Genomic DNA, 14,088 nt, shown 5'->3' with positions numbered 1-14,088 from the left:
TCTTCATTCATGGGAAGTCTTTGGGGTTTCCTTTTTTAAATGTAAGACTATTATTGTTTCCCCAAACAGAAGCAGATAAGAGTTAACAGATAAGTTCAACAAATCACTTCATGCTTGGTGTTAATAAGAAGAGTATGCTTCTTCATGTAAAGAAAGGCTTTTCTAGAAGGCATGTATCTTTTATTATAATAAAAGTTTGCCAACAACAACAAATGAATCAAGTAAATGTTACATCTTTAGGTACACAATTTCTCTCTTCACTTTTATGATAGATTTTCTTGGCATACATCTCTGTACTTGACACAGGTATGTCTCACACTAAATTAAAACAACACATCTAAAGAAGAGCATGTCCTGAGCTGTTTGGTTGAAATTTCCCACAAAATAAGAAACCAAGAAGCTGTTTACACATGTGCTTTAAAAGAAGTAGACTAATTATGTTAACTGATTTATTAATATATGAAGTTCTTGGTCCAATTATTAAAAGTACAAAGAGACCAGGGAGCAATTTAAATGTCTACTGCATCTAAGATAAAATGTTTTATCTGCTTTGCATTTCAAAATCTTTTTCTTTTTTTTAAGGTTAATTATAATTCTAAGCAAAGCTACTCTAGATAGGCCCCTTAGGTTTTATGTAAGTTTAAATAAAATAATAACAATAACTTTACCTCATTGGCTAGCTCCAGGAGTACTGGGGCAGCTCCATTTTTCCCCACTCCATTCAGATACCTAGACAAGACAAAGCCAAGTGGTAATGCAGTGACAAGAAAAGGCCAGCATAGACTTGTCAGCATCCCCTGTGTGTACATGTTTCTCCTGGGCAAATGCCACGCTCAACTCTAGTTAAAGTATGCTACTGTCATAGGAAAGCACTGAAGGGAAAAGAATAACAAAAACAACTTACCTCAAAACCACTGGCAACTAATAACTGAAGTTGGGGAAAGGACATCTGAGTACACAGGTCTCCCTTGTGTTCACCTCCTAACATGTAAGTGAACACAGAGGTGATTTTGAAAAGAACTATCCCTATCACCCTGGCTTTATCTATACCACAGCCACTCATGGGAAGGAAATAAGTTTACTCCTGAAAAACGCATCCATGCAAGCATATCACTTTTTTTATTTACTTTTAGTTCATAGGATTGGTTGATACCTTATTAGGAAAAAAATGGAACAGACTTTTCATCAGTGGGTCAGCACACCTTTAATAGGTAATACAAGCCATCATCTTATCTGCTCTGGATTTCTGTCATAACCTCCAGCTCTCCTCATCCCCTAACCCTGCAAAACAAACAAACAAACAACTCCCCAGATTCATCCCAGATATGGAAGCCAGAGTGATTTGTTTTAGAACAAAGACCTGAACATACCATTCTCCTCCTTAAAACACTTCAAAAGCCCCACATTAAATCTCAAGATTAAATTATAACCACTTAAAAATTCTCGTAAGGATCTTCATAATCTAGTTCCTACCTACTCTCTTCAGCCAGCCTCATCTCTAGTCACTGTTCCCCACTCCAGCCCTTCACCTGGATAACTTCTGATTCAGATTGTATGTTGCCTTTTTCATCCACCATGACCTGGGAGAACATTAAGTATCCCTCATGTGCAATCCAGGAGCACCTTGTCCATCTCTCCATCACTTAGCCCAGAACACCGTATCTGCTGAGTTACTTGTCCACCTCAAACCCATCCCGACTGTAAGGCTGAAAGCCTCATGAAGGTAGAAGAATTTCATTTTATTCAATTTATTATGCCTAGCACGGTTCTTGGCTTATAATAGGTGATTATATTGTAATACTGAATACATATTTTTTTCTCTAATAAATGAGTAATTAAATAATTTTAAAAAGCCATTTTAGGCAAGAAAATAAAATTAAGTATGAACATTTTCTCTATAGTATACTGTTTGATTGAATAAACTAACAACATTTGTTTGATAGTAAAAATCAAAGTAAACAGGTGAGGTCTTCCCTGTAACGGCCAGAAGCAAAAACTAAATTAATTTCACAGGTATGCTTATAAAGATGTATGATTTCCAATAAATGAAGTGGAATAAAATCAAATTATTTAAGGTGGGGAAAGTCTCAGGATCATTATAACTTCAAAGTAATTCTAATACATCCATTTTCATCTATTGGCCCTTTCTTGAATAAATTGTTTAGGAATCTAACTGGGAAATAAGTACTTTCATTTCAGGAGCAAGGGAACAACAAAATAAAAACAAACAAGACAAGTGTGGTTTAGAGAAAGATCCCTGGGAAATAGGTCAGCTAAGACCTTCATGTCAACTTACAGAACTTCCATTGCACTGAGAGGTCTGCTCAAGGAACAATCAGTTTCGTCAAGTCGGAGCAACGAACCAGAGCGCACATGCATTAAGTATTCTGAGTCCGGGTCAGGGTATTTAAGCCTATATTGATAATAGTATATCTTTACAACTCTCTACTTAACATTCATTTATCCCACAAGTATTTTTGAGAGCTAACTAGTTGTCAGGCCTTATTCCAGGTTCTGAAGAAGCAGAAGGGAACAAAACTTCTTTGGTTTCTGCCATCTCAGAGATTATATAACAGTGAAGAGACAGAGAAGAAAAAGAGAAATAAATATATAAAGTAATGACATATGCTACAATATAATATAAATTAGATGGGTTGGTCAGGAAGCCCCTCTCTAAGGAAGTGACACTGAAGTAGAAACCCACAAGGAGGAAAGCAGCCAGCCAAGAGAGGAAGAACATTCCCAGCAAGAGAACAGTAAGTGCAAATGTCAGGAATGTGCTTGGGCTATCTGAGGACTGGGAAAGGCTCTTGTGAGACCAGAGCAGAACCTCTTCTCAGGGGTTAATTTGGAAAGAATGAAAGAGAACAGCTAGACCCCAGATCACTGCCTGTGCCCGGAAACTATCACTTTGAGTCCAAATTATATGGTTTCATATAAATGCTGCATCAATCACAATCCTGGTAATGACCGATAGAACACTTCTATTAAGTTTAAAGCAACAGGAGTTGGTCAAACGACAACATTAGCCCCCTATATCTGTATAGTCTATATAATAGTTGAAGCATGTTCATACTTAATACAGTGGAAATTCCTAATTATGAGCTTGATTACTCTTCCCAGTTGGTCATATAAAGAAACCAAACTCCAGAGTACTGATGAAACCCATCTGGGCTCCCCTAGCTGGTAAGCAGTAAATCTCTGAAACGGACCGCTGATCTCCCAAAGCCTACTGAGGTGTCCTCATATGCTGAAAAGGGTAGATCTGCTTCTAACTGTATTTATTCCCCAATTTGTTTCCCACCTATACCTTATAACACTTCAGAAGTGCTAAGGAAAAGAAATTAAGTTAAAATTAATCTGAAGTTGCAATTGTCCTTTCTGGGAACTTTAACTGTCCCCCATATCAAGTGACAGATCAGGTTTACTCAAATTTTTAGATATGCAATCAAAGGAGCATGATAATTACAGAAGACATTCAGTAAGGTCATAATCAGAAATTCCTAATGCTACCCTTCTCTCCATCCTCAAAACATCTTGTGCAAACTTACAGCATAGACTATTCACACAGTTATAATGGGTTGTTTCTCTCTCCTTGGGGTAGGGCTACACAAATCAATGTTGAACCTTCATCCAGCAGGTCCTTAGCAAAGATCTGAATTGTAACTGGGATATAAAAATGTAATCCTGAACACTACATTAAGGTGACCTGGGCTACCCTCCTGATGCCTATTTGCAAATTGAAATTACTTTGCATAGACTGTATGTCATCCTCCAGCTTTGCCACAGGAGGACTAATAAATGTATATCTCGTGGGTGAAACCATCCTTAAAAGATCTTCCCAGAAGGTCCATTTTATGACGTTTTTGAGTGTGAAAGATCTATTAGCATCTAAGATTAAAAATAATATATATTGATTTTAAATATAAGGCAAACTTATTTAATCTTAATATTTTTGTAACTATAATGGTAAAACTTCAAAAATCTACCAAAATTCTTCACTAAGCTTACATCTGAATACCACCTTTGTTGATTCTATATCGAAAATCTCTGGAATCCATCTCCATGCATGCAACTATTTTCCCACTAAACAGAGCAGCTGAGGACAGGTATTGTGGTTCTTATACTTGGTTCCTAGCATAGTAGATGGGACACAGTGAATGCAAAGTAAATGGTGCTAATTAAACAAAAAAGTGGTTCGAATTTTTAGAAACTATCTGTATCATGTGGTATCAGTAACATATTTGAACTAACCTTTTTTCCATGTGAACATCTGAATAAAATCCAACTGGTCTGATTCTGCAAAGCTAATAAAGCTGGCCCCTCAAACTGTGTGTTGAGAGACGGGAGGAGATGAGAGACAGTATTTCTAAACTTTGCTATTGATGAGGAAACTTGTAAAGTTGACCAACTTGCGTGCGTTTGTGTATGTGTGCGTGTGCACATATATGCCCATGTGCACTGATCTAGATAAATCTAAATAAATTTTACCAAGTATGTTTCCTGTTTAGAACTAAAATGCCATTAGTACAGTGGGAAAGAAAAGAGTTCTTTTCAACATGAACAAGCCATGTCTATACGCACACAACATGAAGAACTGAGGAAATTTCCTCAGTAATTCAAAAGCTTAGGAAAACATTTTCTACTGTTGTTTGGATACTTTGAAGTTTCAGTTAACCATGATGGAATCACTCTGTGCATTGTATGGTCTGTAATACAGACTTCAAATTCTGAATTGAGAACATCTCAATGCTAGCAAGAATACAGAGACACAGGAATTCTCTGATATTGCTAGTAGAAATGTAACCATTACTATCTTTCTAGATGGTAATTTGACAACATATAATAAGATCATTAAATGCTTACTGTTTACACCAGTAATTCCATCTACAGAAATATTAAGAAACTAATTCAAATGCAAAGACTTATGCACCAAAATATGTACCACAGTATTATTTATATCAGAATATTGGAAACATATATGTTCAACAGAGGAATAATTCAGTAAATTCTGATACCTTCATATGAAGTAATAAAATAAAAATGTTTACAAAACGCTCTCTTCAAAATAATATGTATTTTTCCAAGTATCAAATTCAGAATTCACAGCTGCATATACAGGATGACCTCATCTATGTAAAAATGGATTGACAAAAGACTGGAATGAAAAACACCAGTGGTGATCTATGGGTGCCACAATTATGGGCAATCCATTCATTTCTTTTTTATACCATTAAAAATGTACTTAATTTTCACAATAGGCATGTATTACTTTTATAAAAGAAAAAGAAAGGAAGAAATTGTTGAGATTGTCAAACTGCTTAAGTGTGGTTTGATATAATTTTGCCTTTATTCTAATCAGCTGGGAAACAAAAGCCTTTCAAGGCCAATTTACCACAGAGAATACAGGGACATTCAACCTGCACATTTAGAACAAGAGACCTGTGAGGTCAAATCATCTGAAAGGTAACAACACAGCCCGTCTACAAGCACAAAGTGCAGGGCAGAAAAGTCAGGAAGCGGGCTGGTAAAGTAAGAAACCAGTCGGACTGCTTTCCTATTAGACGGTCCATTACAGCCTAACTTCAAGATTGTGTTTCAAATGTCGTGACTCCTCAAAGTAATTGAGGTTCTCACATTTAACTAAACTTAAAGAAATACAAATACGTTTCTATATTTTCATTATTACCCAATCAACTGTTTGAGTAACCATACTTAAAGATCTTTGTTTTTGGCCTAAATTAACCAGGTAATCCAATAAAGTATGTTCATACCTCAGAAATCAAACATACTTTTTTTAAAAAAAATAAATTTATTTATTTATTTATTTTATTTTTTGGCTGCGTTGGGTCTTCACTGCTGCGTGCGGACTTTCTCTAGTTGCGGCGAGCGGGGACTACTCTTTGTTGTGGTGTGTGGGCTTCTCATTGCAGTGGCTTCTCCTGTTGTGGAGCACGGCCTCTAGGCATGTGGGCTTCAGTGGTTGTGGCACGTGGGCTCAGTAGTTGTGGCTCGTGGGCTCTAGAGTCCAGGTTCAGTAGTTGTGGCTCACGGGCTTAGTTGCTCTGTGGCATGTGGGATCTTCCCAGACCAGGGCTCGAACCCGTGTCCACTGCATTGGCAGGTGGATTCTTAACCGCTGTGCCACCAGGGAAGCCCCTCAAATTTAGTTTTTAATGAAAGTAAATTTTTTAAAAGCAGCATTTAGAGATCTTAGAAATCATCTAATTAAAACGGCTTTTTTACGATGAAAAAAAAGATTATTAGAGGGCAGCCCATGGCCTGTTAGCAAATCTCCAAATTTCTAGGAAATGCTTCATTTTCCCTTGCTGATGTTAACTGGGCCTTAAAATCTGGAATAGAACCATACTTTTATATGAAAGCCTAAGACTATAAATTTTATAAATAAGAATGTATTTTTCGACACGTGAGCCACTTTTCAGTCTTTCAGTGGAGAGTCTGGTTGCCAAAGCAGTTGTTGGCTTCACAGCACTTCATGGGCCTTTCTCAATTTTATATGTATGATTTAGATGATGACTTTAATTTAAATGTTAATTTCACTGAGGAGATTATGACTTTTGAATAAATCACTTCAAACTTTACAAAGGCTTCTTAAGGAGTAACTCTCCTAGGTATAAAAGTGTGTGTGTGTGTGTGTTTGTGTATGCATGTATATTTCTTTAACAGACACTTCTACTCAAAACAGAATATATCTTTTACCACTATGGCATAGTGAATACTTTTTTAAAAATCTAACTTCAATAAACACTCAATTCTTAAGAAAAAAAGACTTTACAGAAACATAATACCAATATTTTATCTGCATATTCATTTAATTCATAGAATGTTCATGCATAAAAATCATTCATCTAAAATCAGTGGTGTCACTCTCACCACAGAAAGATTGCTCTGTCAATCTTAAGTGTAATAATTTAAGAGCATATTTCGAACTGTTTTCCTTTCCAGTATGCCCTTAAAATATTTAAGAAAGCAACCAATAATTTCTAATGCAAACCATAACCATTTACCATTATAAGTTATCCACTCATATTACAAAGCCAAAAAATTTTTAATTTTTTATAAAAGGAGCTATTTTAAAGATTCTTTTTGTTTCAGAACAAGAGATTGGGAGCTATAATAAATTAGGCTGAAATTAAAATACCTCCTGAACATCATGTTATTGATTCAATACTCAAGACTTTCCTTTTAAAATATAAACCCCTCTTAAAATCTGACAGTTGTACATTATTATGTGCCTCCTTATGTCCTTACTTGATTTATATCTTTTTTTGCCTTTCTAAAATGGCTAACCCAATACTGACGATGCAAAATACAACTGTACCAAAATTTAATCTTATTTTCTAATATACTTTTCAACTTGCTGATTTAAATAAGAAATAAAATTGGTTTGAGAACTTTCACATATACGTGTAGATATACGTATGCATGAACATACGCATCTATCCAAGATATGTGCTTACAGTTTCAAGCATCCAACTGAGATTTTCTAATACTGAAACAATTTCTTACATAGTAAAGATTTCACACACATGTAAATTAAGATGGTCTCACCATATTCTTTGAATCCATATAACAGAGTATTTGAGAAATTAAAAAAAATATACTTGAAGTCTTAAATAAGAGACTTAAAACAAGATGCCTTGGAATGTTATATAGAAAATCAATTTATTAATCTAATTTATTCATAATTATTATTACAATTAATAGGTATTATGATACCCTCTAGTGGGGCAGGCAGGTCATACCTCTGGTAATAACTTTCAATCGCTTCCGAAGTATGATGTTTGGCATGTGTTCTCTTAATATGTTTCTGAAACAAAATAAAAAAGATTTTTATGTTGTGTCACAGATCAGGTTCAAGAACAAAAATGACACATTTCTTGATTCCAATGTCTAACATAAAGGGCAAACCGAATAATAGTTTGGGGATTTGGGTGGCGGTAGATCTTTTTTCCCTTCTACTCTATGAACCTATGCATTTTAATCTCTATTGCGTGGCTGGGATGTCTCCAGACTGTACCACAAGGTACAGTATATATGTAAAAGCCAACAGGGTCATAGTAATTGAATCTAAATTAAGTTTGCTTAGGGTTGTAGAGGGCAAAGAAAAACTTGTTCCTTGTTTCAACCTTTGTATTAATTTTCCCTCAATTCAATTCCATCTAAGTCCTCCGCACTCTAGTTTTACAATCCAATTGCCATTTTTAACCAGGAAGAACATTGCTTAAAAACAACTTATTTGAAAACTACAAAAAGTAATTCCATAGAGACTTGCCACTTGACTGACACCTGTCATCTCATGATAAATGACTCCATTTTCTGCCTCTCTTGCCTTCTGCCACTCCAGCAATGGTCATTTATCATCATCTCTGTCAGCAATGGAAAGCGGCACTGACAGTGCAAGTCAGCAAACATTTAGCACATGGAACCACGCAACACAGGGAAATTATTATTGTCAGAATAATAATGGTTTAGCATAATTTATTACAGGTCCACCAAATAAGCAAAGGCTAGATGTTATTAGACAGATGGATGGGTAGGCTTGGCAGGCCTCCACTGAGACGCAGGCGGTGCTCGATGTGGAAAGGAGAATATCCTCCAACCCAATCAGAGAGCTGGCAGTTCAATTACAAAGAAATAAAGGGACATTCATCATTCAATTAGGCACCTGTCAACCCTCACAAAGGAGAAAACTTCTAACCTGGTACTCCTGGGAGAAGATGCTCAGCAGAGTGGCCTGCGATTGACTGGAACAAATAAAAGAAGGACAAAGTTAATTACTGGAGTGCACGCCAAAGAAACAAAAGAGAAAGGAGCTTCAAAGGTAGGCCTGCTGCCCTGTAATCTAACAGAACATGAAAACAAGTGTGGAAAAGTTGTTCCAGATGAACACCTCAAACAAAGGCTTCCTGCTGCTGGGTCAAGGAGACAGAAAAAGGGAAAGGGGAAAATATGGATGGTCTCAAAGCAAACTATCAAATGATTTGGATTTTCTTAAACTTTAGAATGATTATAAATCATATCTGTACCATGCAGGTATGTTAAAAGGGACCAAAAAGAGGCAAGGTTTATTCCCATTGATAAATGATAGTCAAATCCCATAAACAGTAGAAAATGCAGTTCATTCACTGGCAACATTCTGAAATTTATTTTGTTAGCAGGTAGGTATCCTCTTCTGTAGGTCTCTCAGATTCAAGGGGGGAAACTTTGCTCTTCACCAGAAGTAGCACAGAGACCACTGGAACATTCCCACCGATACTGGCCTACTTTGAAAATAGAAGCTTTCATAGCAGAAAGCTGAGGCCCTTGAGGACAGCATTCCCTAAGACTGCCGTAAGCCTTATTCATCTAAGACTCCATGCAATGTCAAACACCTGGCAATGAAGCAACCTGGAAAACATTCATCCCAAGTGGGAATTTTCCTCTTCCAATTGTTAACATTTAGAAATGGAACGAATTTTTTTTCTCTAAAAAGCAATCAATAGCCCACTACTATTCTTTTTGATTGCCCCCTGTAGATACAGCTGCCTTATCATATCTTGAAAACAATTAATTATTTCTGATATATTTTCCTACCAAATGCTATCCGAGCAAATTACAGTGTTAATAATTCTGCTTTTATAGTACACCAAAGCACTGTGAATAATTAAGATTGTTCTATTCATGAATGAGACTGCTTAAGCTCATCACAGGTAATTTGGAGAGTATGAAATAAAAGCAATGACACCATATTTCTTTACTCACTGTCAGTACTGTCATCTCTTGCATATCATTACAGATTTGGCTTCTAACCCCTTTCCACTCTTATTAGATTACAAAAGAATATGTTTAAAAAAACACCATAAATGTTTATCAAGGAAAACCAATAATTACTAAAGGACTGTTTTAATAACTCAAAAGTACTGAGAAATGATCGAATAAAATTATAAATCCATTATAACTTTTTCAATGTCTCTAAAAATGGAAGCCACCTTTGAAAAAGCCAGTTCTATGTATAAAATCTTCCTATTATGCCTGGCTTGCCTGAGTTTCACATGCAAATCACATACTCTAGTAGGGTTGCTGACAACCAACTCCTGAAAAAAAAATGGCAAAGTTAAACCCAAATCTTTATAAACTACTGAATAAGTCACTATGTTATATATTTATGTACAATAAATACAGCCCTCCTCATTGCACAGCAAAATATATTTATGTTAACCAATTAATGGAAGGCAAAATGTCAGTCTCTTGGTCTCAAACAATATGATGGAAATAAATGTGCATGTAATGGGCAAGTCAGGGACCAATGACTAATGAGGAGGAAACTAAACTGAATAAAACAAGAGTAAAATGGTAGATGCTCAGAATAGGAAGACTAACAGTCAGCAGAAGGAATAAGCCCAAGAATAAACAGTTCAAAGTGAGAAGTTGGTCAAGAGTTGAGAGCACTGTAAAAACTGAGGACAAGATAACGCCTTCCATCAGGAAACTGTCTTAAACAGCTTAGAATTCAATTCAGCTAAAACCATGGACATAGCCTATGGAGCAACACGTTTTCTCAGCGGCCAAGTGGGTTAGAGAGAAAATTCCAGCTTACACTGGGGGCAAAACCTGGCTAGAGATAAAAAGAGAAAATGACTTACCATAGTAAAATAGAAAGACAGACTTGGGTCCAAAAGGCTTTGGGTTTGGCTGACCAGACAAAGCTGTAGGGAACTAACTGATCTTTGCTAGGTAGTTTGTCAGTCAATGCTCTCTTCCTGTGTGTGCTAAGCTTACAGAAGAGCGTTGTGAACAAGCCTCACAACATAAAGAACCAGAGAGTAGTTTTAGTGCAACTAAGACACTGACCCCAGTGTGTATAATTTGTTACTCTCTTCCAGTGTGTGGATTCTGAGAAGGGATCCCAAGGCAAAAGACTGGTGAGTGGAGAAACCATGACCTCGAGGGTCTAGCTTCAAAGAACTCACCACCTCTGCCTGCCCCCCACTGCAGTTTCCCCTACTGTTTGATTTGATTGGCAAGAGCCACAGAAGTTACGGTTTAAATTCAACATTCCTTAGGTTCACAAAGAATATGGTTCCTGGCTAGAGAGGAAGAGAGGAGAAGATTCTGCGTAACTAAAAGGCTTATCTTAAACATCACAGTCAGTCCATCAGCAGGTTTCACTGAGCGTCCACAATGTCCTGAGGTCATGGGTATGGGAAAATATGCCTCCAAAATAAAAACATTAAAGTGGACAGGAACTGATTTAGAGGAAACTTTCAACATATACGTGCGTAAAAGCAAAAATTAGAACATTGTCAAGCGCTCACATATTTTTTAGGGATTTAGTGAAGTAAATCATACCCTGAATCCTCACATATTTCAAGACTTTGGAGCATATACTTGTCACTTAGCATACATGTGTTTTCCATTTATATATTCAAAAATACAGTCACTTACTTTGCACAAATGCCCGAAGTCTCTTCAAAGATCGTTTTGTGTTTTTTTTCCCATGCTACCCTCCCATATTAAGCTCCTCACCCTGCAGGTATCTGAGAAAAGAAGAGCATGTGAGTAGACTCCTACACTAGCTATGTAAAACCTTGTCTGAGTCGTGTGACAAATGGCTTTACGGAGCAGCAGTAGTCATGTTGCAGCAATGGGGAAACAAGGAAACAAGCATGAGGACAAAGCCAACACACTGAGGACCTGTGACAGGAGATGGAAGGAGCTTGGGTCCTTGAGGACACTGTTGAGCTGCTCAAGACCATGAATTGAAGTGACTACCTTCCATACTTCTTTTGAGTAATAACACATGTCCTTTTTTTTTTAAAGGAAGGAAGAGAGGGGGGAAAGGAAGTGGGGGAGGGAGTGAGGGAAGGGGGGAGGGAGGGAGGGAGGAGGGAAAGGTTTCTATTTCCTATGTGCCCAGGAAGTAGGAGATACAATCGAGGGAGGGCTGAGAGACAGGGTGCCCTATCACGACGGCACCTGTACAGGATGCAATACTTGGAAGGGGCTGTCCATTTTTATACTTTCTAATTCTCTTCCTAGCTGGCAGCTACTGTATTTGGCTTCCCTAAAATTGTTCCTCTGTCTGTCACTGTGTCACTAAACTGATGTGCCTAGAGATCATAAATTGCTATGTGTGAATGACTTTTCCATACAGATTTTAAACATTGATGGGGTACTGATTACCCTCATTTTATATTGCATTCAAAACTTCAAATGCCAGGTACATAAACAGGCAACAAACCAGTGCCCCATATAGTATTTAACTCAACGTGTGTCCACACCCATCCAGCTAAGATACTCAATAACCTGAAGGATATTAGACAGAATGAACATCAGGGAGTTGAATGGGTGCAGCAAAGACTAAGAGCAGAACTTAGCACAGACTTAGCTGCAATGCAACATTCTTACAAGGGGGAGGTCTTGATGTTCCCAGGTGGAGACTTAAAGCAAGTAGAACCTTCAGGAAGAAGATACTACACTTTATACTTTAAGTTCTTCCTCTTTCAAGTGCCCAACTTCTGAAAAAGACCATAAAGAAATAAATGTTTTTATTCAACTTTCAAGCTCCTTTTGCTATAGAATCTATGATGTGTCAATGTCTACACTCTAATGGGCTTGAAATCCTCTGAACAAAATGAATATTACTTCTAGAATTCGGGAAGCAGTAAACCAACCTAAGAAGATAAAGCAAGATACTCTTACAAAGCATTAGGCTTGCAGACCTCACAAGGTACAACTTCTCTAAACCCATGAAAGAATACAATAAAACATTGGCCATATGTGGCCAGTGATTCAGGGCACTAGTCTAAGAAGGTTTTCCATAAAAGCAATTCACTTCCCTCTCTCACTCCCTCCCACACCCATACATACAAATTTGAAACATAGAGCCTTTTTTTCCCCTCTAAAATCAAAATGGAATTCAATAAGACACCAAGGCTTGGTATAGCAGTACTACTAATTTTTTTTTTTTTTTTTTTAGGAAAATAACAATGTGAAGTGGAAAAAGTCATGAGAGATTACTGATATTCTGGGAAATTACTGGGGAGAAAAAAGAAAAAAATATATAAACTAAATTGAAGAAATAGAGAAAAATGTATCTATCATACCCCCCACACCCATTTCTTCTTTCTAATTTCCAACTTCATAGTGAGGATATAGACTACATTATATGCCTAATAGTAGCAAATATTCCCACACATGACTATACAGATGGCACCATCAAGCTTAGAAGTAATCAACTATCACAAAAAATTCTTACAAGTTACACTCATGTTTTACATATACAAAAAAAGTGGTTACTGTCCCAGGCACTTAACTAATTTTGCTGACAAACTGAAGTCACATCCAAAACAGCTCTATCTCCAGCAAGAGCTAAGAGTTATATGAACACCTACTTTGTGCTACACACTATACAGTGCCCTTTATTTTACCATCATAGCAATCCTCTGAGGTAGGTACTATTATTGTCCTTATTTTAAAGATGGGGAAATGGAGAAAGGGAAGTTAAGGAAAGTACACAATTAAAGAACTAGGTAAGTGGTAGAACTGGAAATCGAAATCCAGGTCCAGTTCCAGAACCCAAGCCCTTAATCCCCATGCTAATCTGCCCTTCTAATTTGTGCTAATACCCGTTGCTTAAGGTTAAGCATATATATGTTACATTATACTCCAAACAACCCTGAAAGGTGGGCATTCTTGCTTTTCTGATGGAAAATTGAAGTCACAGGAGGTCAAGAGTTTTGATCAAATTCTATGGCCTTAGACGATATTCGCTTTTAAAAAACTCAAAACGCAGTTTTCCTTTAATTAACTATATAAAAAAATTTTCCTATAGTAAAAAGTCAAGGATTAAAAAATTGTTGGGGGGCTTCCCTGGTGGCGCAGTGGTTAAGAGTCCGCCTGCCGATGCAGGGGACGCAGGTTCGTGCCCCGGTCTGGGAAGATCCCACATGCCGCGGAGCAGCTAGGCCCGTGAGCCATGGCCGCTGAGCCTGCGCATCCGGAGCCTGATGCTCCGCAACGGGAGAGGCCACAACAGTGAGAGGCCCGCGTACCACAAAAAAAAAAAAAAAAAAAAAAAAATTG

The 14,088-nt window shown here is 37.2% G+C and overlaps 1 protein-coding gene across 1 annotated transcript in view; it reads right to left on the bottom strand.

Annotated features, from left to right (window-relative positions):
* CDIN1 (CDAN1 interacting nuclease 1) overlaps positions 1-14,088 on the bottom strand; it is a 212,321-nt gene that overhangs the window by 145,065 nt on the left and 53,168 nt on the right. Inside the window, exons 2-4 of the mRNA XM_082846713.1 lie at positions 8,723-8,768; positions 7,767-7,831; positions 669-729 (exon numbers count right to left, since the gene is read on the bottom strand). Of these exons, the coding sequence (XP_082702839.1) occupies positions 669-729; positions 7,767-7,831; positions 8,723-8,768 (172 nt within the window). The remainder of the gene's footprint in view (positions 1-668; positions 730-7,766; positions 7,832-8,722; positions 8,769-14,088) is intronic.

This window comes from Leucopleurus acutus, assembly GCF_964270905.1.
Source record: "Leucopleurus acutus genome assembly, chromosome: 1".
In the NCBI taxonomy this organism is placed as follows: domain Eukaryota; kingdom Metazoa; phylum Chordata; class Mammalia; order Artiodactyla; family Delphinidae; genus Leucopleurus; species Leucopleurus acutus.
Note: the sequence above shows the minus strand (reverse complement) of the source record. Positions and strands in the feature narration are given on the sequence as shown.